The sequence below is a fragment of the Anguilla anguilla genome, chromosome 1, assembly GCF_013347855.1.
Source record: "Anguilla anguilla isolate fAngAng1 chromosome 1, fAngAng1.pri, whole genome shotgun sequence".
In the NCBI taxonomy this organism is placed as follows: domain Eukaryota; kingdom Metazoa; phylum Chordata; class Actinopteri; order Anguilliformes; family Anguillidae; genus Anguilla; species Anguilla anguilla.
The window spans coordinates 80957646-80983243 of record NC_049201.1 but is presented as its reverse complement, the minus strand read 5'-3'; the positions used below and the strand labels follow the sequence as shown (position 1 = coordinate 80983243).

Genomic DNA, 25598 nt, shown 5'->3' with positions numbered 1-25598 from the left:
TAGTTTTAGGGACCCATCAAACACATATGCTACAATAGCCCAGCAGACTGCTAGTTGCATTCCAGCATCCACCTCAAACACTCCTGCCTGCCATTTTGGGTCTGATGCGTAGTTTAAAAAACACTGCAATAGAGGATGGCAATGCTGTTGTTCATTCAATATGGAAGTGAAAAAGGAATTACATTAAAAAATGAATTGCCACGGACAGAATCTTATCATAACTGTATAAACGAACAGTAGCGGCCTAACCATAGGAGAAAAAGCAATTAGCATTAGCTTCCCGGTCAGGCCTCCAATTCTTTCCACATACAGAACATGAAATACCAACTTGGGACCCAAATTATAAATACTTCTTTAATATTGGGACCCAAATTATAAAGAGGTGGTAGTTTTAGGGACCGATCATACACACATGCTAGCATAGCCTAGCGAAATGCTGACTCATTCTGTGACGCACCTCAAACACTCCTGCCAGCCATTTTGGGTCCCGATACGTAGTTTTAAAAAAAAACTGCAATACATGATGTGGATGCTGTTGTTCACTCACATAGGAAAAAAGAAATAATAACTACACAAATAGCTTTATAATAAGTGCTACTAGGACACCTCACCTTCAAGTGTCCTTATGCCCGGACCTTCTTCTGCACAAACCTCTGTGCATGAGCGCATGCGTTATCCTTCTGCGTGATTGCATAATCTATGAATCCAGCCCATTACTGTTCAAGCGGGAAATTTTGATTTCATTCGATCACAATTCATCTTTCCTTCTCTCCATTAGATTTCCTGTAGCATTAGTGTTGTCTGTCTTAATTTTAATATTTTTTTTTTTTTTCTTCATATTTTGTTGGTTTGGTCTTGTTGGAATATCCTTGCGTAGTCCCAGATCCATGTTTTTTAAGCACATTTCTGCAATGTTTTATGTGAAAAAGGCTTGAAGCAGGTGGCTTTCTCCTCTAGTAAGTTTCTCCCAATAATGTGTTTTTATTAGCTTTTAAATTACTTACACCTATTTTCTTACCCTGTCTTGTGATGTCTTTTGTGTTGTATTGCTGTATTGTGTTGCTCTGTTGTCCATTGTACCTGTGGAAAGCTGCATCTCCTGCTGGAAAAATACATTTATTTCTGGATACGGATAAAGAAACCTTCAATCTTTGATGAAAACAACCCTGGATTTAAAGCAGGCAGGTCTCTCCTCCGGTAAGATTCTCCCAAAAGGTTTGATGAAAATGGCTCCAGATCTGAAGCATGTGGATCTCTTTTCTTGTAAATACACCCCAAAATATTAAATGAAAATGGCTCAATATCTGAAGCAGCTGGCTCTCTCCTCCTCTGGTTCTCTCCATTCTTCCTGATCCTGGGTGCTGTAGTCTGCCCTGATAAGAACTGGGGCTGCTTTCAGATCCTCTTTTCCAGATCAATCTCCTTTGTCCCAGTACCTTCACTGAATATAGTGAGCATTCTGAATGAAGGAAAATAAAATCAAGTTAATCTACAACAGCCAGTCATCATGATTCAAAGTGTCTGAGTGTCTGCGGTGCGTAATTTTGGGAGGAGGACAGCGTCATTGACTCCAGACCAGATGGAACCTCGGGCGTGGTGGGGCAGCAGATAGCACAGTAACCCTTCATCATGAATGTCCCAGGTCCAAATCCCAGCTGGAGCCTCTCCGTGTGGAGCCTGCATGTTCTCCTCGGGTCCATGTGGGCTTCCTCTGGGTGTTCCAGCTTTTCACCCGCAGCCCAAAGACTTGTAGATTATGCCTCCCATACACTAGATGACTTTTAGACGACTAAAGTCTGGCACACTCACTCACATTTAACAACAGTCTGTCCAAGTCAATGGTTTTACTCCTAGAGGTGCACACATCTTAAGATTCTGCAAAGACTGGGAATCGTGGAGCTTCACACGCTGTAAGATTCCACCAGAGTCTTTTGTTGATTTTTTTCACGTTACCCTCCTTTTCCTGCCGGGAAACTCAGATGAAAAACAGGAAGACATTACTGTGTAGACTAAATAGAGACTAGACAATCTGTGAGAAAATTTCACCCAACCCAGGACTAATTGCAGCAGAAATGATTTTTGTTGTATTCAGCTCATGAAACCTTCCCATTTAACATACCAAAACTCCAAGTGGGGGAACATTGTCAAAATTGGAATCATTTGTGCATAGGTCAAAGACTGGAAAACTGTACATTTTATACTGATACACAAAAGTTTATCATTTGTTCTGGTCATATTAAACATGTATCTCATAAAAAACACGTTTTCAATGTACAAAAATGCCAAGTTACTCGCACATACAAGACATACACCGTCTATAACTCATTCATTCAGGCTGCCAAAATCCAGGCCTGCCATTAAAAGTATTGATATCAAAATGACGCCAGGTTACGGTACTACAAACAATATAGGCTATCTTGCCTCACCGAAATTAAATAAGATGTATTCCAAAGCAATGCTACCCAATATTTCCTCAATTCTTTCAAGTCACTTGGCCCTGTATTTTGTAATCTTACCATTTTACAATGTCATGCAAACTTTGTGTCAGATCGAAGTGTCAAATATTTCGAATTGCCTGTAGAAATTCATGTAGAAAACTGCTGGTCAGTAACTACAGGAAGCATATTTCTCCAGAAAACAAATACTTGCTTCTGAACTGAATTTGAGTACATGTACAAGTGATTGTATATTTGCTACGTACAATAAATACTGCATGTAAAATACATATTGTACATACATACACAGAGAACTTCTTTATCCCCATGGGGACATTTACCTCGCAGCATGTTACGTTCACATTTACGAACAGACATTTATACCAAGAAACATACAATCATTCACGCAACAGAAAGGCTGGGCAGTGAAATACATACATACCAATACAAATTTGACATATAGATGCCTATTCAATCAATCTTGACTGTGAGAAACCCATCCACACATATGTTTGGCCTGTCCATGTACTGCATGCTTATACACACAGGGCCAAGTGACTTGAAAGAATTGAGGAAATATTGGGTAGCATTGCTTTGGAATACATCTTATTTAATTTTGGTGAGGCAAGATAGCCTATATTGTTTGTAGTACCATAACTTGGCGTCATTTTGATATCAATACTTTTAATGGCAGGCCTGGACTGGTCTTGTATGTGTGACTAACTTGGCATTTTTGTACATTGAAAATGTGTTTTTTATGAGATATCATTTCTTTTTGCAAAGCGTTTTATTATGAGAATGAGAAATGCGAAGTGACCGTGTAAGAAACGGTTGTGGATTATGGCTATCCTTGTGTGAATTTGTAGAGTCTGATGAGCGTGCACTGTTTAGCAGTTTCGGTTTGCTATATATGTAAAACAGTGGCTGTGACAAAGGGTGCGGTGGCGTAAGTGTAAACGCAACAGAAACGCAGGTGTAATATGGCCAGTGTATGTACTCACGGATTTTACGGCCATCCAACAAGCCTTGATTGAGATAAGAATCAGCAAGCCCGTAGAATTAGAGCTGCCTAGGTCGCAACTTGCGTACCCTGCTGTCCTGCTCCGTTGTCTGTTATTTCGTGGAGATGCACTTTTAGTGTTTGTAAGGTTTATAAGGAATTTTGTTAGGCTTATCTGCAGGTGGGAATCCTCTTCGCTGTTTTGCTAAGCTAAAACCGGAAAACTTGATAGTGGAGAATAGAAGCAGACGCGTATGTCCCAGCAGGCTTTGCATTTGAGAAAATAACAACCGTGTGAGAGGAATTAGGATGAAATGATGAAGTTGCGTAGTTGAAACAATATGTTTTTAGCAGAATGGGCATGTAGGTGAAGGTTGACATGATCACAGACTATAGTGCAGAGTGAAGTGACCATGAGCGAGCTTAGTTTCATAATCGAATGGTATATATAACAGCCGCTATAAAATATTAAATGATAAAGTGGAGGCTTAGAAGTACACAAAACCAGGGTTTCAAAAGAAGTATAGTTTTAATTTATTCAAAGGATTGGAAAAAGGTTAACTCAAAAAGCTTCTTCATAAAAAAAATGCATCCAAGATGATTTAACAACCAAAGAAAACCTCATCGGTCCATTTTTGTGATCATAAATTTCATTATGTGTTGCAGTTTGTGGAACAATGGCTGTTTCGGTCCAGAAGTCTTCGGAAAATATTTATTAAAATGTGCATATTTTATTACATAATGCATATTTTTCAATCTGCTTTCCGTATGAAACGTACCATATGAATACCATCGAGAATGTTTTATTTTGACTTCAAAAGTCTAATATTCCCCATTCACTTCATTGGGAGCTCCAATGTTCTGCCCTCAACAAGCGCAGTACGGGCTTACTTCCGGGACATCACAAGCTTAAGGCGTGCCAGCCAGTCTAGTTAAATATGCATGTCTATGCTCAGGTGTGCTGACCTGCACACAGACTCCAGGGGATTGTAGTTTTTTAGATGGTGGCCATTTATGTAGTTCCAACCATGGCCACCACATAGCAGTCATCAGCCAGGTAGTTTTGGTGTTGGCTGCAGCCACTGGTGGGGAATATACCTTCCATCAAGAACCCAACTTCCTCTGGTGTCACAGCATGTGCATGTGTGTGTGTGTGTGTGTGTGTGTGTGTGTAGGAGTGTGTGTGTGAGTGTGAGTTTGTGCGTGTGTGTGCGTGCGTGCGTGCGTGTGTGTGTGTAGGTGTGTGTGTAAGTGTGTCTGTGTGTGTAAGTGTGTGTGTGTGTGTGTGTGTGTGTGTGTGTATATGTGTATTTATCACCAGTCTGCTGTAAGCTAAGTGGGGGTCTCCAGGAGCTGGAGGATCTTGGTCTCCAGTTCCTTGGCTTTCTGCACATTCTGCCCCTCCCCGTGCGCCCCCGCCACTCTCAGACCCTTCAGCACGGACTGCAGCGCGTCAACGTTCCTCACGGAGTCCATCTGGTCCCGGTCGGCCCGGAGCTCCTCCACCCAGTCCAGGTAGGCCTGCAGCAGGCCCAGGTCGTCCACAAAGTTCCCAATGACGCGGAGCCCCGGCCTGAGACGCCTCAGCTCCCTCAGCCTGTCCTTCCCAGCCTCGCCGATCTCGTTCCCCACCAACCTGTGAACCGACAGCATCCCTACGCTGTAAAACACTGCAAAACACTGTAAAACTGTCTGTGTTTACAGGTGTTTTAGTCAGGACCATGTCCTCTGTGCCCTTCAGTTTCCCTGCTGGTGGGGATGTTATCTTGCATGTAATTTGCATTTGTGTCAGGTAGCAGCAGTGCTCAATCTAATGTGATTGCCAAAACCTGGCTTGCATCTATTTGAAACACTTCTGTTTCAAATTGAAGCAATTCTGTGGGCGCTCACACTATTTCCTTCTCCACCACACAAAATTGTGAAATGAAACGAACCTTTCTTTCAAGACACCAGTTACTTCGGTCTTACAATCATCCATCCATCCATCCATCCATCTATTATCTATACCCGCTTATCATGGTCAGGGTGACTGGGGGTACTGGAGCCTATCCCAGTGTGCATAGGGCGAGAGGCAGACATGAACTTTGGACAGATCGGCAATCTATTGCAGGGCACCTTGCAATCAGCATTTCTTCAATATGTTGTTAATGTACAGTGCATGTCCTGACTTCAGTGCAGGTCACACCCGGTAGCTTGAGGTGAATCACACTGCTCTGAGTTGTCTGTATGCACGGTAGTGATTCGTTGGTCTAGCTAACTCGCGCGCAACATGGTAAACTAATGCAAATCATTAAGACAAGGGTTATTTGACAGACTCCCTTTTCTCACCGATTAACAAAAAGATACAGTGTACTACACCTCACTGCAGAAAACAGCAGTTTATCATCTTTATTAATTTCAGCACCATATTTCTCAGTCAGCTTTAGTAATCACACAACTTACGGAGCAAATGTCTGAATAATAATAAGTTATATTTACAATGAATACAATGATGATTGAATGATTGAGACTTTTTCCTGCCATACTCTTTCGAACCACTTTTTAAATAAATTTCTTATTAGTTTGTTGTTGTAATTGTTGTTCACTTTGACCTGACTTGAATTTCATGCATGAAATTAGCACTCATATTTTTCTGAACTTTGTGCGAATCACTTTGTAACTGGGCTTTGGTTAGAGCTATATAAATAAAGTTTGATATTATATTATATTATAATGTTCATGTGAATTCCTCTTTTTCTCAAATTCAAGGTGTACTGGCTGATAATTCCCACCTGAGGGCAGTAGAGATAAACTACAACACTCAGTTAGCCAATAAACTCAGTGCCATGTTCAGAAAGACTGTAGGAACTGAAAAACATAACAGAAGGCACTCATATAATACAAAACGAGTGTGGTTTTGAAAAAACTGTCATATAATCTTAATCAAGACTTATTGGAAGTCTTGGCCCTTGGTCTGTCTGGTAGCTGTGCGGACTGTGTGACTGGTTTTACAGTGTGTGTCCATTGCTCTCTCTCTCTCTCACTCTCTCTCTCTCTCTCTCTCTCGCTCCCTCTCTCTCTCTCTCCCTCCCCCCCCCCCCCCCCCCCCCCTCTCTCTCTAGTCTTACGTGAGGGTCTTCAGGGCGGAGTTCTTGCTCAGGCAGTTGACCATGTTCTCGGTTCCTCCCTCGGTGATGCCGGTGATGTCCAGGTACAGCTCCTCCACCGTGGAGTTCTCCTCCAGGGCGAGCCACAGCTCTCGGACCCCCTCCGAACCCAGGCTATTCCCGCACATGCTGAGCAAAAAAGAGGAGTATGAAAGAAAGGAAGTGGATTAGACCTGTTTACTGAGTAGTAGATTGTTCAAAACTTGCGTGACACAACACCTTCCGTACGTCTGGGCTGGTAACCCAATGGCTGTGGATCTGATACCCTGCTTGGGGCATTGCTGTTATACTCTAGATCTTGAGCAAGATATCTGATTTGCTTCAGTGAAACATCAAGCTTGTATAAATTTGAATATTGTGAATATTTAATCTGCACAACTTGACTAAATGGAAAAATGTGCTGAAAATGTCAGAGGCTTTTGGGCAGTTGAGACAACCAAAATCGAGTAAAAGAGGGGAACATACTGAGTGAGAAACGGGGTGTCCAGGATCAAAATAAAGGGAGCATGTCGCGGTGCGTGAGTGTGACGGCATCATTCAAAGGAAAGCCCCCCCAAAACTACTCACAACAGCTTCTTCACCTGACAGTCCCCCGATTTCAGAATCGCAGATTCCAAAATGGCCGCATCCCGGTCCAGACAGTTGTAGCGTAAACTAGAAAAAAAGAAATAGAACTGAAGCAGGAATGCAACTGTAAGGTCACATTCTTATTTATTACCTTTAATGTATAATACTATGACTGTAATACTGTATAATACAAATACTGCTAGTACTACAACAACTACTACTACTACTACTACTACTACCACTACTACTACTACTACTACTAGTAATAATAATAATAATAATTTGTTTATTTAGTTTTGGTTACATTCACAAAGTGGGAGAGGATCATGGATACTCACTAGAGGCTCTCGCAGCGGTGCAGGATGGGCCCCAGCCTGCGTAGGCCGCGGTTCCCGATGTTGGAGTAGCCCAGGTTGAGCTCCTCCAGGCGATGGGGAGAGAACCGCAGCACATAGTACAGGGCGGCACAGTCCACCACGCTCAGCTTCATCTTGAACAGGTTGAGACTCTTGATCTCCGGGGCCACCGCCTTGGCCACCTCCTCCATGTGCAGCTCTGTCAGGCAGTGGAGGAGGTTGAGGGCCGTCTGGTTCGACAGTTCCCTGCCCTTGAACTGGGTTTTGAACCAAACCCCCAGCTGGGATAGGAGATCCTCCTTGTCCAGGGGGACTGGCTCCATTCCGGTCAACTGGTTACCCAGCCGAGCCCTGACCAGCCCCATGAAGAACCTGGTGAACATCTGCAGGTTCTCCACCCTGGTCTGGTCCGAGCGGAAGTCCGGAGCCAGGAGGAGAGGAGGGGCCGTAGAGGGGAGGGGCTGCCCAAAGCACCAGAACTCAAGCCCTCCGAGGATGTGCTCTGGGCTGGAGAGATTGACAGCACAGTACAGGGCGGCCAGATGTTCCTGGACTGTCAGGTGGAAGAATGCAAACATCTCCACCTTCTCCTCCTCCACAGAAACCAGGATTTGGCTAAGGAAGGTGCTACGCACCTCCCTGGGCTCCAGTCCAAAGCTCTCCAGGTCCGCCCGGTCGAACATTATCTTGCTCCTCAGGAGGTTTTCGTAGGCCAGCTTGCCCAGGCTGGTCAGCTGGGCCCTGACGATGGAGAACACTTCTGATTTGGAGACGCTGCTGTTGCTTGTGCCTCTCAGCGCGTGGTGCTTGATGGCAGTGTACAGGTAGCAGTAGTAGACCTCGCTGACGGTACGGGGAGGGTTGAGCTCCAGTGACTGTGAGCCATCCCTGTCCCCGCCTTCTCCACCATGCCCGTTCTCTCTCCCCCCAGTGAAAAACTCAGCTAAAGCTGTGCAGATGATGTAGCAGTAGAGGGGGATGAATGACAGGACGAAGAGGCTGTCATTGCCCACGATGTAGCCGTAGACCCTGGAGGCGACCGGGGTGTCCTTGAAGAACTTTGAGGTGTATTCTTCTACCTGGGCCTCCTCGAACCCCAGGACCACGCAGCACCTCTGGAAAAACCTTTTGGGGGCGTCGGTGGAGGGTCTGGAGGTAAGGATGACCGAGACCTCGGGCAGGAGGCTGCCCTTCACCAGGGCCACCACCAGTTCCGACACGGGCACCTCTGAGTCTACCCCGATGGCCCTTTCCGGGGCGTCCCAGTCCAGCCTGTGCTTGAACTCGTCCAGCCCGTCCAGGATGAAGAGGAGGGAGCCTGTGGATCCCAGCAGCTGGGGCAGGACGGGGGCCAGGTACCGGAACCTGGACCCCAGCAGGCCCGACAGGCTGACGGGCCCGGTGACCAGGTTGAGCTCACGGAATCGCAAGTCGAACACGCAGACGAAGTCTCGCATGGTCTTGCCCAGCGCCCACTCGTAGACGATGCGCTGCATGGCCACGCTCTTCCCGATCCCGGCGATGCCCTTCACCTTCACCCGCTTTGGGGGGCAGCCCGTGGCTCGCTGCTTGCTCAGGAGGTGGCACGGCTGGATGCGCTGGCAGTCCTGGTGGGCGTAGATCCTCGCCCGACGGCTGGCCAGGCTGAAGTATTCGTGCTGGCTGCTCTCGAATTCCTCGTTGTCCTCGGTTACAAAGAGGTCGGTGTAGCGGATCTCAATGTGGGAGTGGGAATTGGAAACCATCCCTCCGCCTTCTGAGTGGGACGTGAGCCTCTCTGTCTGATTTAGGAGAGTCTTTTTGTGGGCCATTAGAGGAACTGCGAGGGTCAAGGGTGGAATTAAAACGACAGAAAAGACAGACACACTAGGTTGAGCAAATGGATATAAACCTGTGGAGTGTCACAATATTGCTAATGTGATATCTTTCTGCACTTTAGTGGGAATTTAGGCCGAAAACTGGATCATCATTTTCAGTCAAAAGTTGCCCGTCATCCTGTGATCACTTCAGCATTCCTACCTCTCAGGTTAGACTGCTTGACACTCAGTCGAGGCTTCAGCTTGCTGTCCGGTATAGCTCCTGCAATATAGGCTAATATGAAACGTTGCTCAGCACAATATAACTCATTCGCTCTTTTTCCTCACGTGAGTGCATTTTACCTGCAGAGGGAAAGATGGGGGAGCGAGTTATCTCAGTACGGTATACTTCTTGTATTCTTGCAGCAGGGAGGCAAGTCATTTTTCCAGCTACGATATATACGTATAAAATAAACCCTATAAAGACGATGTGACTGTGTGTAGCTGTTTTGATTTTCCTCCCAACTGAGTCATTAATATTGATTTGATTTCTTATGGTGCTTGTGGTCACCAGTGCTCCCTGTCTGAGAAGTATACGTCAATATAAGCGAGTGGTGTCAAGAGCTGATGGGCGCAAACATGGCAGGTTCAATTAATCAATTAGGCAGCGGTCTGAATATCTGCTCAAGTGTGACAGGTGGCCGATTGATTTATCAATCAAATTCGGGTCAGCTCCACTCCTTACCTTTTTTTTCCTGTGGAACTTTGAACCCTTTGCATTTGGATTTGAAAATCTTTGCAAACGAGCCCTTTTCTTTCTTTTTCTCTAATGGAAAGAAATAAAAGACAAAAGGCAAAAATCTGTCAGTACAAACAGAATTGAGCAAGCGATAGAATGGTTGATAGGGGCTGAGATATGTTCTTAAAGTTTCAAAAGTACATCTCATTTGTACATATGTTGAGGTTTTAGGATTATAAACATAAGTATACCAACACACATGCACGCACGCGCACACACACATGCACACACACACACGCACACACACAGACACCACAGACAAACACAGTAATAAGTGCGCACAATGACAGACAAAAAACTAACAATTCCAGGGATTATGTTTGAATTTAAATCTACCTAATTATAAGTATAATTATAATTACGTATACATCATACTATAGCATATTTACATTAGTGGTTGAAAAAGGTTGAGGGCTAATTACCATCAGTATAAATTATTATTATTATTGTATTATTAGTAGTGATTCTTAAATGTATTATTTATATTACAGTCATTAAGTCCTCATCCATTTCAGCCTCTAACCTACTGTACATAGGTTATAGTATATTTTACATGATTACTTATTTCTGTTCATGGTTGAAAGGTTAAAGACAAAAATAATGGAAGCATAAATTATATTTGTTTACAAAGACTGGCACGTACACATAATGTTCACCACATGAGATTACAGGAGGCCTGTACAGCCTCACAATGGGCCATAGTGTTCTTCCAAAGTTACAAAGGGTGTGATGGATAGCATTATTAGTGCTGAAGAAACTGCAAGGCAACAGAACTGGTCCAGGGTCAGTCTATCAATTAGATAATACATTTAGAAAAACGGTACCAAAGTTATTATAAACCTGACAAACCTTTTTTTTTTTAAGGTCAATTTAAAAGCAGTGGACTAATGCATTCATAAGAGTGATTCTGTTAGTAACAGATCGATTGCTGTGGCAGAAGTCTTACGAATGATGTAATGCAAAAAAAAACAGTGTTTGATTACATACTGTGTGTGTTCACTAAATTCAGCAAGCTTAGAACAATAAGTTTTTGCACTCTGTTATTTTATTTTATTTATTTTTTGTCAAGGGGATAAAGTACCGTATATTATAATAATTTTTCAAGCACATTAAAGCAAGCCTAGATACAAAACAATGATTAGATACGAGACACGGAAAATAAATCAACAACTGCTATCTTAAAGCTTCACTATCTGCATATAGCAGCCAATAAAGCTTCATGATGTGAAGCTTAGTGGCATAAGCACCTGGGAAAAGTTTAGATTGAACACCTGAAATTATATAAATTTTAAAAACAGTTTTAACAGTTTTAAAACCGTGATACAATATGGGGTTTTAAAATTCAGTACACGTGCTAGCTCGAAGCTACACTGTCTGCAGATAGATATAATTCTAATAAAATGAGGTTTGTGACTCCTTTGCTTGACTACAAATGTATACGGTTAGTTAAAAACACAATGCTGTGGTGTTTGACTATAATCATAGCTGTCACTCATGAATGTCAGATTGAATAAATGATTGGAGCTAATTAATAAAGTGCAATTAAATAAGTAATTAAAATCAGTTTTGGTTTGCTTGTTTGCACAGGGGAACCCTTTCTAGTTCTTTCCGGAAGTGTCGTGTATGCGATACGATGACTGACTGCTATAATCATACCTGTGACTCATGATTGTCAGATTGAATGAATGAGGCTATATAATTTCAAATAAAAAAATTACAATTACACAAAGGGGCCTTTGGCTTGTTTTCAAAAGCAAACCCTTTTTAGTTCTTCGTGGAACTAAAAGTGTAGTATAATGGGGGCAGTGTAGTGTAATGGCTAAGGAATTGGTCTTGTAACCTAAATGTTGCAGATTCCCAGGTAGGACACTGCCGTTGTACCCTGGAGCAAGGTACTTAACCTGCACTGCTCCAGTATATATCCAGCTGTATAACTGGTTACAATGTAAGTCGCTCTGAATAAGAGCATCTGCTAAATGCCTTTAATGTAATGGAACCATCTGTGGTAGGTGAGAAACATGTGAAAGCTCCCAGACGAAATAATTTTAACTGGCAAGAAACCCATGACCTAGATATGGTTCCTCTGTGGGGACACAGAGAAGCCTTCTGGAGTGCTGGCCCGAATTCCCAAAACAGACATGGCCACAATTTTGCACCCCTGTTGTAAGTACCCCTGTAAACGAGCCCCTGGGGAGCTTCGCGTGCCCCCCTACCTTCCTCGCAGACGGGCGCCGGCTCGGCGGTCCGGTCCGGGACGGCGCCCCCGCAGTGTCGCTCCGCCCAGGCCTGCAGCTCCTCGCAGTAGTAGCCCTGCACCTCCCTCAGCACCTCCAGGAACCCTCGGCTGGCCTCCTCCCGCCCGCGCACCGCCTCCAGCGCCGCCGCCACCGCGTTGCTCGGCGACCGCTCCAGCAGGGAGAGGTACTGCGCGTGGGACAGGACGCCGTCGTCCCGCAGCCAGCGCAGCAGCGGGGCGGGGTTGGGCTTGGTCCACAGCAGCAGGCTGTCCCGGTGGGCCTGCAGGATCTGACCCGGGGAGCCCATGGCTGTGTGGGGGCGGAGCTCTGCCAGTAGAACAGAGGGAATGTAAACGGTAAATTCCGTACAGACATTAGGAAGAATTTTGTCACGCAGGGAGTAGTGAACAGACAAATACGTATTTGTTTTGGATTCAGATACTTTTCTACGCTTTACTGATCTTGTCTGGTGCATTGGAACCATTGAAATACTCTCAAAAAGTGCAAATCCCGCCTCCTGGTCATATTGGCGGGCACAAATTCACCAGGCAAGATCAATAGGGCACAGAAAAGTATTTGAATCCAAAACAAATACGTATTTGACCCAGGTCTGGTGGTCAGTGTGTGGAATAGCCTGCCAAGTCACGTAGTAGAGGTAGAAACTCTACTCTGGGGATTTTTAAGACTAGGCTTGATACAGTGTTAGATACTATCTAGTCTTTAGGTAATCAGAGCACTAATTTAGTGCTCACCATTTTAGTTAGGAAAATGGTGGGCATTGTTGGGCTGAATGGCCTGTTCTCGTCATTATGTTATGTTATGTTATGTTATCACTGTCTCAGAACAGGGCCATCTGCAGTATAAGGGTCAACGAATGCAAATTAGTTCAGAGTAAATACATTTTTAAATATATTTTTTGCTATCCTTTATCCAGGGGTTCCCAAACCTTTTTCTGATGCGACCCCAAAAGTAATGTTGACAAATTTATGAGGACACAAAACCCCAATTTTTATCATTGATATTTTACACGTGGAAACCTTTTTATAAAAGCAATAAGGCACCCAAGGTCGTGGCAAATCGCCAATATAGTCATGGCTAAAGGGTAACAACGGCTGACTACACCCTTCAGCCACGACTATATTGGTGATATTCCACAGCCTCTCCTCCTATATTACTTTATTATAGTTGAGTTCTTATGATGTTCCACATGTAGTAGCCTACGTTAACATATTTTAAAAAGACAAAAAATATTTTCCAAAATTTTTCTAAAATGTCAAGCGACCACATCCTCACATCAGGCACACACACACACACATCCCAATACACACAATATAGTTTACTGCCCTGCCAGACGACATAATGACAGACCCAAACAGAATATTAATGCACAGCTGTCAGTGACAAAGCCTGGGGAACTTGATCAACATCAGATTCTGCCCTTAACTTCGATAGACAATTAAAATCATGAAACAATACAATTTCTTTTCACAATCACAGTTGCGTGAGTTCAGCTACAGCACCACTGAAACTGACTCGCCAACCTGTGTTTGTGAAGAAAGAGTGGAACACACTGTGTTTTTTCTTGCAAGTCAAAGTTAAGAACAAATATCGATTAAGTGGAAGGCCAAGAACTGTGGGCCCGTGCAACAGAAGGAAATCATATTTACTTTAAAAACATAGGCCAGCAAGGCTGCTCTGTGTGCTGTATCTCCCGCACCACTTTAAAAATCCCGCAATGTGTTCTGCCTCCAAAGGTGGTCAGAAGGTGGGAGTCGTGGGACAGCTGATCGAGGTCCTGAAGGTAAAAAAACTACTGACGGCGGGCGGCTTCATTCCAGTGCATTCCCCACCGTCAGCACTAGCCTGATACGCTTAAGCACAGACGTACAGGACAGCGCACGGCAGACTACGCGCCCATATGGACTGCAGCACGGTGCATTCCTACAGGAAGGCTTTATAGACACACAAAAGGCTCTTTTTGGACGTTACCTTCGCTGCCAAAGTGCGTTATATTCTGGAGAGCGGGTGAGGGAGACCGGAGAGCTTGCTTGCAGACGGACACATGCTCCGAACTGACGGCGGGTGCCGTTGGACCTCTTGGCCGCGGGAGCGCGAGGACGGGAGTGCCTTCGTTCTCGCCTTCAAGAAAGGGACTGTTGAGGAGGGTCCATAGTCCAGCTGCGTCCGCGCACCGCTTGTTTATCTCTTTGCTCTGCTCCAATCAGCGGGAGCCACTCACGGTCACGGCGTGTCAGCTCAGCCGGGCGTCGAAGAAGCTGGCTTTGAAGTGAAACTCCCTCACGCGGTTTCTGTCGAGCATTATTGATCCATGCACACTCGCCCTCAAAGGAGAGATAACAAAAAGATAAGAAAATGAGGGAGGGAAATAGAGCGCAGTTGAAGTGTATAAAACTGCATTTAAAAATCATGCAGTGCCAATATGGCAATACGGCACGGTTGTGTCCGAGAGTGGATATTGTAACTGGGCTGGTATCTGTAAGAATGTAAGAAATAGCACTTTCAGTCCAATGGAAACCTGTTTATAGTACATGGTGTTTCAGTACATGTACTGTACGTGAACAGAGTTTCTGTCCACTTTATGGCTTGTTTTACAGATGTTTGTCATTTCTGGCAACCAGTGCCAACTCCAGTTTTGGCCAGACAACAGTCAAACTCTCTCTGGGGACAAGGGAATAAAACAAAGTGTTCATTAACTGATCCTATAGGTCTGTATTACTTTTGAACACACTGACCCAGCCATATCAGACATGCAGATTCTTTTGAATGCCGCAAATGAGCCTTTACGACAGGTGAAGCTCATTCATTTCTACTCTTTTGGAATCAATTTCCACTTGTTATTTCTGTAATAATTGGGAATATTTGAACACACATACATTTTGTCTGGTTAACTCCTTCTTGTCATACTTGCGAAACTTTTGCCATCTTGTTTATGTCATCCGAGGACCTGTGTATTTTTTTTTTAAAGAACAGTCGGCAGAAATTCTATGAGGTCTTTTTTCATAAGAATGAGTCATTAGACACGTACACGTGCTTATTCGGCTAATATCTGAGCCAGTAAAATATGAGCTTTACTCGTGCTGAATTCTTAACCTGTGTAAATATTGGACTGCTGTGTTTTAACATCGCTCTGCAATGTTCTATATTATAATCCATGAAGTAGTAAAGATGTAAAATAAAAAGCCCAGCAAGGAGAGATGAAGAGAGAGGAGGGATGGCAGAGACAGAAGGGGGGGGGGAGGGGGGGCAGGAGGAGGAAACAGGCAGTAACATGAGAGTGAGTCACGTAAATCCCCTTGTATCTCTGCTTCACTTCTATTCCTGCTTGCACAAGCATTTCAGCTCACTCCACAGGCTCACGTACATTACTATTATAATAAAAATGTTTTACACATGCATTATTATTATTATTATTATTATTATTATTATTATTATTATCTTAAATCGAATACCTAGAGCTGGCTGTGGCATATGGCTTATCTACATGCCGTGCCGAGAATATGGATCGGCTCCTGAGACAAAATATTTCCCAAGGGAGGAGAGGCACACATTATTACAGATAAACATGGGCGCTACCTGATATGTAAGGGAAATTCAGCTGCAGTCCTCCGTTGGAGCAGGGCCTGAGTTGCAGCCATCTCAGCATCTTTAGGTCTGTTATTTCTGTTAGAAGGATCTGGCTATATTAGCATGAATGCTGCACTGATGTAGAAAAGTCTCAGTCGGTTTGGTGGGCTGACTACAGACATCAAACCTCGCAGGGGGGAGGAGCAGTATTTGGAATAAATTTGTATTTCACATGCATTTATATGTGTGTATTTCATATGCACTATGGGTTCCTCGCCATTCTTGTATGGCCAGTAACTTGCAGAGCATCCCATGCTTCCACCATTTTATTTCATGGTGCAGACAATGCTTTGGAGGTATTTTGTAAGAAGAATGCATTTTAGTGTATTTTTGCCTATACCTGACTACCAGCCATTAGTAGTTTGATTTTTTTGTCCAAGGAAATGTCATATGTACTGTTCTCTTTTTTTTTTTTTTTTGGCAAAGCCATCAGAATCATTTATTAATAGTGACTTAATTAGCAATACTTATGCATTTCCATTGCTGTTAATCGTGATGTGCATTATTTTGGCTGAACATTATTATCTGAATGTGACTTGTACTATTAGTGAACGTTTCCATCTGTGGCTGGCAACAGCTGCAGAATACGAAATCAAGTGCCCTCATTCTGGTTCGACAAACCTGATTTTGGGATGGATGAGGACTAAGAGACCGTGAAGATACTTAAGGAGGGCGTATGGTGGTCTGAACAAAGCGCACTGCTTATGAAACCAGTCAGGCCACAGACTTCCCTAAAATGGGGGGTTAAAAAAAAAGCGCTGCGCTTGTTCATTCTCCGCCTCGCCTCGGCCCCGCTCGCCCGCCGTACCGCCAGTCCCTTCCTCCTCGCTCTCCTGCTCGCCCGCAGTCATGGGTCCCCCAGCAGGCTTCTATCTGTGGGTCGTGCTATTTGGTGAGTCTGCTTTCTGCTTTATTAAATGCCGTTATCATGCTAACAAACTGGACCGGATGCACTGGAGCGTATGCATGAGGATGGGTTTAGGGTCGGGTGATGTGACCTTCATTATCTTTTTCTGTTTGTTTAGAAATGCCTTGTCATTCTTACTCAGTTTGGCACAAATTATTTGATTTGTTGAAATTATATAAAATGTTATTGATTACCATGGTGGTATAGATGATAATTGTATTGTGGAGCCAGGTAGATACTTGCAGTGGGCTTCAAAATTTGAGTAAAATGGGCTGCGGTCCAAATTTCAAAAAGTTATATCTAGAAATAAAAATATATATTTATCAAATGTATATTTATAAAAGTTATATTTAGATTAATGAACTGAAAAGTCATGACTGCCAGATATGCGGTTTTCAAAGATTCAGAAGTCTTCAGTCTGTACACAATAAACACATTATCTCCGTGCACAATCTCTCCCACTTCCTCTTTTCTTAATTTAACCGCCTTGCGAAACATCCGCACCAGAGTCAGCCGGTCCCAGTTAGAGGGAGACGCACAGAAGGGGGCTGGAGGGGTGGGGGGGGGGGGGGGGGGGGGGGGGGGGGGGAGGTCGCAGAATGTGCAGCGAGCTGCAAGTTTGAATTTGTAACTGAGGTTCTGTCCTGCCGGAATGCTTCGTTGGGAAGGAGAACCCGATTTTCCATTTAGACCGGAAAATGAAGTCATCTGTGTCCCACTCGTGGGATCTGAACCTTTGATCTGTGCTTACAAGACATTGCCTTGTGATGGGCTCAGTGTGTTTTAATTCTGTCACCCTATCCTATATCTCATTTTAACAGTCTTATTCTGTCCTACACTGCATAATAATTTTAGTTTTCTCTCCCAATTAGCTTTGTGACTCAGTCAATATATTCTGCTCTTACATTACATTACAGGCATTTAGCAGACACTCTTATCCAGAGCGACTTACACAACTTTTTACATAGCACTTTACATTGTATCCATTTATACAGCTGGATATATACTGAAGCAATGCAGGTTAAGTACCTTGCTCAAGGGTACAACGGCAGTGTCCTTACCCGGGATTCGAACCTGCGACCTTTCGGCGCAGTTCCTTACCCACTGTGCCACTCTCCGTCCACATTAAAGGCATTTAGCAGGCACTCTTATCCAGAGCGACTTACATGCCTTACTGAAGCAATGCAGGTTAAGTACCTTGCCCAAGGGTACAGCAGTCACAAGTGTCCCAGCGGGGATTCGAACCCGCGACCTTTGGGTTACAAGACCAACTCCTTACCCCTTATACAACCATTTACATGTTGTTGTGCATTACACTGCGATTGCCTCCCGCTGCGTGTTTGATTGTAACTGCCCTCGCCGCACGCGGGCGTCAGGGCTACGGAGGGAGGCGGCCTGCGCCTCGCTCTCCGTCTCCGTCCCGGACCGGGTGGCGGCGCTGTCGGGCTCCTGCGCGGTCATCCCCTGCTCGTTCCCCGCGGCGCCGGGCCGGCGGTACCAGCTGAAGCTGCGCTACGATTCCGCCATGCTCCTCCTGCGCGGGACGGCCTTCAGTAGCGAGGAGCCCCTCCTGGGAGCCCACCGGGACTTCAGGGGCCGCACCGCGCTGGCCGGGGACCTCCAGCGGGGGGACTGCTCCGTCAGGGTGGCGGCGGTCACGGAGGACGACCGCAGGAAGTACGAGGTGTGGCTGAAGGAAACGGGGACGGCGGCCTGGAGGAAGTCCCAGAAAGTCCTCCTGGATGTGTCAGGTGAGATGGCGCTCAGAGCAGGGGGAAAAAATAAGAATGATTATTTTAATTATGTATGTGTGTGTGTGTGTATGTATGTATATATATGTATGTGTGTATGTATGTATGCATTATTATTATTATTATTATTATTATTATTATCTGTAACAAAAGGCCATTCTCAGTTGGAAGCACATCCAGTCCTGAATATCTATTCATTTAAACCTGGATTTAAAATCAATTCATTGTTCTCATGGAAATCATCATTGACATTGACTATTAATTACATTTTATTTGTCATTCAATGCTTAACTAATTACAATTAATTGTAACTGTCATCCATCTAGCATCTTCCTTCTGTAATCCAATAATGTCATATATAATACTTTGAAGTTGCAAAAGTGTACATTTGCCCATATTTGAATATTACAACACCGGTATTACAATATATTGATAATACATTTTATTGAAATATATTCTCAGGGCATTCAATTTCTGTTAGGGATGAGATGCAAGGGCTGGTGTGGTAAATATATACCTTATGCTTCAGCGCTGATGCATTGTGGGATGCTGACACACTATGCAGTGGCACAGTTGTTCTATCTCATCGTCATTTCCCAAATCTGTGTCTTCTTCCTCCTTTTCACTCCAACCAACAGACATCCCCAAACTGCCTCTTATCACGGACCCTGGGGCAGTTATTGAGGGGCAGTTAGTCACCATGAACTGCACCGTCAGCAGCCCCTGCCCCTCCTGGCCCCCCCAGGTCCAGTGGAAGTGGGAGAGGGGGGGTCAGGAGAGCACCGCCGTGACCCAGGCCAGCGGGACACTCGTCCCTCAGGGAAAAGGACAGATCCTCTCCTCCTTGTCCTTCATTGCGTCATCCCTCTCTCAGCCCAGACTGAGGTGCGAGGCCCGGTATCCGGGTGGGAGGACGGTGTCCGTCACCAAGGAGATGCACGTCAGTTGTAAGTTTGTGTCTCCCCGCAGATGATTCTAAAATAATGCAGGTCAAACAGCAGTCACTAGGGGGCACCCTTCCCATAGTCAAATGTTCTGAAAAGGAAATGGAGGTCAAATACTTAAAATTGATTGGATAATTGCATACTTTGTCTCATAGCATGCATATAATTGAAATGCCTAATTGTGAAATGCCTATTTGAGGTGCGCACAAAAATGGCTTTGTTATTGTCCCTGGACAATACTGAAATCATTATTGCATATTTCACAATGGTCAGTTATATGCTTTTATATTACTTTCATGAGCATGCACATCACAAGCTCATGGCATATGAGATATGTGTATTCCCAGCACATGCATTTGTGAGTAGGTGACTACTACAACAGAATGCATTTGCGCAATACATTCGGGTCAATAAATCCCATATTATTATATAACATTTAACCCTTCAAAGAGTAGGTAATAAAAACATTAAAAAAAAATATTTAGAGTGTTCCAGAACTCTATCACTTTCATTTACCAGTAGTGATCTTTACATCAGCATTAGAATGTGCAGATAAGAACATTCTTATCACTTATCTGCGATATCACAACATTAAAGGGTTCAATTGCTGCAGGAAATATTAATGTGTATTTGGTGAAGGAATCCCTAATGACTCCCTCCCTGTGCTCACACGAGCACGCTCATCTCTCCGCGCAGTTCCCCCGAGAGACGTCGCGGTGCACGTCCACACCCTGATGGTCCAGGAGGGGGCGAGCGTGCTGCTGTCCTGCTCCTGTAAATCGGACCCCCCGGCCTCAGAGTTCCAGTGGTGGCGCAGCCAGGGAGGGCACAGGGTCGCCCTCGCCCAGCGCACGCACACCGTGCGGCTGCTCAACGTGAGCCGGGGCCTCAGGGTGGGCTGCCGGGCCCAGAACCCGATCGGTCAAGCGGACTCTGCCCCCACGGTCATCAACGTGCAATGTGCGTCTCCACCGGGTGGCGCTGTGGCTTACAGCCGTACGCTTGCCCCGAATGTAACAGCTACAGGACTGACTCGTGTGACTGTGTCTGTGCTCCTAAATACATTATTTTCTTGGCTGAAGGTCCATGACTACTTCTCTATGTAATCTTATATACTGTAAAAACATTTCTTTAAAAAAAAAAGTTTTATTATAGCTAACCAAATAACAATTTTAAAAACTTTTTTTTAGGTTGGGAACAGTGTGTGTGTGTGTGTGTGTGTGTGAGTGTGTGAGTGCGTGTGTGTGTGTGTGAGTGTGTGTGAGTCTGTGTGTGTGTGTGTGTGAGTGTGTGTGTGTGTGTGTGTGTGTGTGTGAGTGTGAGTGTGTGCACAATCTCTTTGCTTCTTACTGATACTTCAGCTGTTGAGCTGAGCTGCATTGGGTTTGAGCTCCACAGACAGTACGTGTCTTTTTGACTTGAACTTGCTGCAACCTTCTTGTTTTCCACAAGGTTGCGAAGAGTTGCCATTGTGTATTCGTGATGGGTTGCAAAGACCTCTTTAAACCATTTTCTTGCGACATTTGGAATTGATTAATAAGTTAGCTGGAAACTGTGTTACGGTGATTTTAAAAAGCTAAAATACAACAGTGCTAGGAGTGTTGTCCACAACAATCTTACACATCCCTACTTTAAGTGTGAATCATGCAGTGAGCACTTTTATTCTGGCTTGTTTTTACCTATTTTATGACTTATGAGTTTCCACCTGATACCCAAGTCATATCTTTCATTTCTCCCCTTCCATTTGTAATTCACCCATTTTCTCTCTCTCTCTCTCCTCCTCCCCTTCTCTCCTCCTCCCCCTCTCTCTCCCTCTCTCCATGTCTCCCCCTCTCTCTCTATCTCTTCCCCCCTCCCCCCTCTCTCTATCTCCCTCCCCCCTCTCTCCCCCACCCCCTCCCCCTCTCTCTGTCTCTCTCCCCTCCCAGACAAGCCCTCCATCTCCCCGCTGTCCCTCTGCAGCTGGGACGAGCGCACGTTCTCCTGCTCCTGCGCGGTGGACGCCAACCCCAGGCCGGCCGTCACCTGGAGCGTCAACGGGAGCAGCCCCCCCGACGGCTGCAACAGCTCCGTCTCCGCGGAGAACGGCACGCTGTGGGCCACTCTGAGCGGGGACGTGGACCGGCGGATGAGCGTGGCCTGCTACGCCTACAACGCCCTGGGCAACGACTCCTCCGCGCTGCTGTACGCCAGCGGCGTAGGAGGTCTGTTCTCGGGCCTCGCGTCGTCCTGTCGCGCCCAGCCTGAGCTCAGCTTTTCAGAACACCGAGCCGAACACCTTGTGTCTAACAGGCTGTCCGTGGGGCTTTTATCCCCACAGATTTCTACAGTGGTTCAGTGTTTTATATTCTCCGAAATTCAGCCAGACGTTTTTTTTTTTTTAAACACTTGTAAAAGTACAGTTGAAAATGCCTGCCTTTGTGCTCTTGTTTCAAACTACATATTGTACTATTTTGGCTTGGGGACTGGACTTGTAACTTAGAGGCTTCAGATTTGACTCCAAGGGCAGAATGGTGAAGTTTAACTCAAGTTTCTACAGTTAATATCCAGCCTTATGCATTGATCGTAGCAATGCTGATAAATGGACTGCATTTTTATAGCGCTTTTATCCAAAGCGCTTTACAATTGATGCCTCTCATTCGCCAGAGCAGTTAGGGGTTAGGGGTTAGGTGTCTTGCTCAAGGACACTTCGACATGCCCAGGGCTGGGTTTGAACCGGCAACCCTCCGACTGTCAGACAATCGGTCTTACCTCCTGAGCTATATCGCCCCTCAGAAATCTACCTAAAATCGTCTAGCTGTGTATTTAGCTCTGGATCAGATGACCCTAAAATGTAACGCTGCTTTGTACGTTTTGTGTTGACAGATTCTCTGATATGGAAAGTGGTCCCGGCAGTGTGTGTTCTGTCATCTCTGACCCTGCTCTTCCTCCTCCTCCTCCTCCTCTGCCACCGCTGCCGCAGGAAGACTGGAAAGTATGAAAAGTGCGTCTTGACACTCACTGTCCTTCATCTGCTCCTCTTTCAGCCCTAGTGTCCCTCTGATATTCTAGCTCAGGGGTGGGCTACTCCAGTCCTGGAGAGCCCTTGTGTGCAACGGTTTTTGGCCCAACTAGTTTCTCTGGTTCAGTCAGCTAATTAGCAATAAGCACCAACATCGAGTCGCTTGTAGATTAGTCCACAATAGAACACACAAGAACATCCATCCGCTGCTGTTCTTATCAGGAAACGTAGCTAAAATGTCAAACCATGTAAACGACTGAACCAATGAAATAATTAAGAGTAGAAGCTGGTCTGAAATCCAGAAACATCTTTGGGCATCCCTGTTCTAGCTGCTGTAAAGCATGGATACTCAAATTCAAATCCAGCCCTGGTTTTCTGTTCTCCCAGGTAATTAAATGAACAATTAGTGCTACTGATTGGCCAGACAGTCTTCACACCTGACTCCTAGGTAAAGGGAGCAAAATCTTCTCTGCAAAAAAATACTGCTAATGCTAATGCTAATGGAGAGAAATGACAGCCAAATAAAAGAAGATTTTTCTTTAAAATAAAAAATAAAAAAACCCTCAGAAACTTTATTTTTAATTTTTTTTTAAATTCTGACCTGAAAAATCCTGCAATGACAATTATTCTCTCATAACGGTTCCATGTTCCTGAATTATTGGTGATCTTTAAACAAAAAATGACTATGGCTGGCAATGAAAATTAATTTTAATGACCCAGAAATGAAAGCTAAATTGGATTTTAAAAAGACAATTATAAAAAAAATCTTTTGTTTTTCTCATTACCAAAGACACATTCTGAACTGCAGGCCGTCATCTTCTGTTTACCCGGGAAATTTGGGGATCTACCAGGAAAGAATGCCCCTCTACATCAACTGCACAGAGGTGACCCACATCTACACCAACGGAAGCTATCAGCTCATCTACCAGAATTGCACTCCTCTGTTTGTCAGAAATAAACAGGTTCTCCAGGTAGCAAATTTTTATTTATTTATTCAAATTATCTATTCAGATTCCCACTTGCTGGCACTGCACTGCAGCCACCACTGCTCTTTGTTGAGTCCAGACAAAGGAAACCACAAACAATGCACCAGCTTAATATTGAAAGCAAATAAGGGAGAAGAAATAGCCTTAAAAAAAAGCTTTAAACAAAACAACCATGGGTCAGCCGTGAAAAAAAATAGATTATCTGAATATTGACGTGGGTGATGTCATGGATGCAGATGCAGATGCTGATGTCACTGCCAGGTTGGCGTTGTTAATGGCGACCTTTGCTGCCGTCATGGTGATTAATGTTTGTTCCCTCCCTTATAGGTGCCCCAAAGACAGAGACGGATCGCCTGGACGGACAGACAGAGGGACAGACAGAGGGACAGACAAAGCCCGGAGACGAACACGGAGACCCCTGTGTACCTGGAGATCATTTGAACATGGACGTTCTAAACTTACTGATACTAGCAATATGATATGATACGATAAGAGGGGGACAATGTGATATCCATTGTATGATGTATGGGCAATTAGACGAGTACAAATGTCTACAATACGATGAATTCATTTTATTAAATGCACACGTTTATAATAGTCGTTATAGTACTTTGAATGAGTGGTGTTCACGGTTTGGCTGAGAAATTCATGATGCTAAGTGGATTCAATTTCCAGCTCATTTTATGCTTCAGTTATCAGCCTATTGTTTCCCTATTACTCAGCTTTTAACTCACAGAACCCCATTTCAATCAGCGTAGCACAGCGTTTTAGAGTGGGTATTTTCCAATGAAATTATCTAACTAGAAAATGAGCTGAAGAATATGCTCCAAAACATTGGAATCTCTTGTAGATACCGTGACAATAGAGATAATTTCATTGAGAACTTTAATTGACCAAGACTGACTGTAACAAGATCTAGTATACAGGGTTCCCTCAAAACAGTCTTTGGAAGTACTAGCAACAGTATATTCATTGATTTTACTATTATACTGTAATAGTATTATTTTTTTAAATATACTGCATCATTGTATGTAGCAGTACATATTTCCTGCCCATGTTGCAAATTCAGTCCAGGTATGGTTATGGTTATTACAACAAATCAACGTTCAAAAGAATGATATTGGTTGTATATATACATATATAGGTTTGTCTGACCTGTAGCCTGCAAATCAGAGCACTCACATGCATTTTTATTCAATAACTGCTTTCTTCTTGAACAAAAATTTCACTTTGCAAATGAATAATGCAGGTGTTTAATAATTAGGTAAAATGCCTGACTTGAACGTCTGGTATATTTTCACACAATGTGTAATCTAACAGAGCCCTGGCTTTGTCACATAAATTTTGCATAAATAAAGGTAGAACTACTTTCTGAATATGTATGAATGCTATTTCTTTAATTCGTTAGTTATCATGGACCACAAATCAGTTGATTTCACCCGTATTAAAACTAAAAAAAGACTCAAAAACTGAGCACATATTTGGCTCCTGAGTAGTTTGATGGGTAAAGGTAAATGCCTGGCTGTGTGGTTCAGCAGTCACACACATTTTAGGAAGACATGGGTAACCCGTAGCCTACTTAACAATTGTAGGTCTACTTAAAAAAAAAATAAAAAAATTTAATTCTTTATTCGGCCTAAATGTTGCAAGATTCATTTAATCCTTGTTGGTCGAACAAGCACCAATTGCCACATTTGTTTTTGTTTTTTTGTTATTAGTGTTTGAAACCATAGTTTCATACAAAATAAATAAATAAATAAATAAATGTGGCAATTGGTGCTTGTTCGATAAAATGTAGGCATGTGAAGAAGTGAACAACAAAGCAAATTATATTTATGGAAATACACCAACTCAACTGATTGACACTATACTGATTATGAATTGGTGAATGAATGAATGAATGAATGAATGAATGAATGAATGAATGAATGAATGAATGAATGCATTTTTCTTAGATGGGAATTTCACATGCAATTTCAGTCCTAAATAATGTTATGCTGTGAGATTCTGACAGGAATTATGAGCCGT

General features: G+C 44.0%; 2 protein-coding genes across 6 annotated transcripts; one reads left to right on the top strand and one right to left on the bottom strand.

Annotated features, from left to right (window-relative positions):
* Nucleotides 1-4657: 4657 nt before the first annotated feature.
* Nucleotides 4658-14525, bottom strand: LOC118226893 (NLR family CARD domain-containing protein 3-like). Of its 2 annotated transcripts, XM_035416874.1 has the most exons (9): nt 14326-14512; nt 12313-12663; nt 10046-10126; nt 9524-9583; nt 9005-9323; nt 7487-8752; nt 7149-7235; nt 6543-6710; nt 4658-5071 (listed from the first exon to the last, which is right to left on the bottom strand). In XM_035416874.1, exons 2-9 carry the CDS (start codon nt 12641-12643, stop codon nt 4768-4770), a joined length of 2616 nt encoding a protein of 871 aa, XP_035272765.1. In that variant the 5' UTR covers nt 12644-12663; nt 14326-14512; the 3' UTR covers nt 4658-4767. The 2 variants fall into 2 exon arrangements, with proteins under 2 accessions (XP_035272765.1, XP_035272773.1); XM_035416882.1 differs by having other exon boundaries at nt 7487-9323; nt 14326-14525.
* Nucleotides 14526-16736: 2211 nt separating this feature from the next.
* LOC118226958 (sialoadhesin) lies at nt 16737-24946 on the top strand. 4 transcript variants are annotated; one of them, XM_035416998.1, is made up of 8 exons: nt 16737-16873; nt 18265-18639; nt 19278-19586; nt 20280-20543; nt 21512-21787; nt 22449-22557; nt 23393-23555; nt 23898-24946. In XM_035416998.1, the coding sequence occupies exons 1-8, from the start codon at nt 16831-16833 to the stop codon at nt 24009-24011; spliced, it is 1653 nt and encodes a 550-aa protein (XP_035272889.1). In that variant the 5' UTR covers nt 16737-16830; the 3' UTR covers nt 24012-24946. The 4 variants fall into 4 exon arrangements, with proteins under 4 accessions (XP_035272889.1, XP_035272872.1, XP_035272879.1 ...); XM_035416981.1 differs by having other exon boundaries at nt 23375-23555; XM_035416988.1 differs by having other exon boundaries at nt 22449-22566.
* The last annotated feature ends 652 nt before the right edge of the window (nt 24947-25598 follow it).

Excerpts from the sequence above, each read along its gene's own strand:
- LOC118226958 (XM_035416975.1), top strand. The coding sequence starts at position 16,831 with ATGGGTCCCCCAGCAGGCTTCTATCTGTGGGTCGTGCTATTTG. Across the intron at positions 21,788-22,448 it reads GTACGCCAGCGGCGTAGGAG|ATTCTCTGATATGGAAAGTG; the intron begins GTCTGTTCTCGG and ends TTGTGTTGACAG. Across the intron at positions 22,567-23,374 it reads AAGACTGGAAAGTATGAAAA|ACACATTCTGAACTGCAGGC; the intron begins GTGCGTCTTGAC and ends TCATTACCAAAG.
- LOC118226893 (XM_035416882.1), bottom strand. The coding sequence starts at position 12,643 with ATGGGCTCCCCGGGTCAGATCCTGCAGGCCCACCGGGACAGCCTGCTG. Across the intron at positions 9,584-10,045 it reads AGTTCCACAGGAAAAAAAAG|GAGCTATACCGGACAGCAAG; the intron begins GTAAGGAGTGGA and ends CCTATATTGCAG. Across the intron at positions 7,236-7,486 it reads CACCGCTGCGAGAGCCTCTA|TTTACGCTACAACTGTCTGG; the intron begins GTGAGTATCCAT and ends CTTTTTTTCTAG.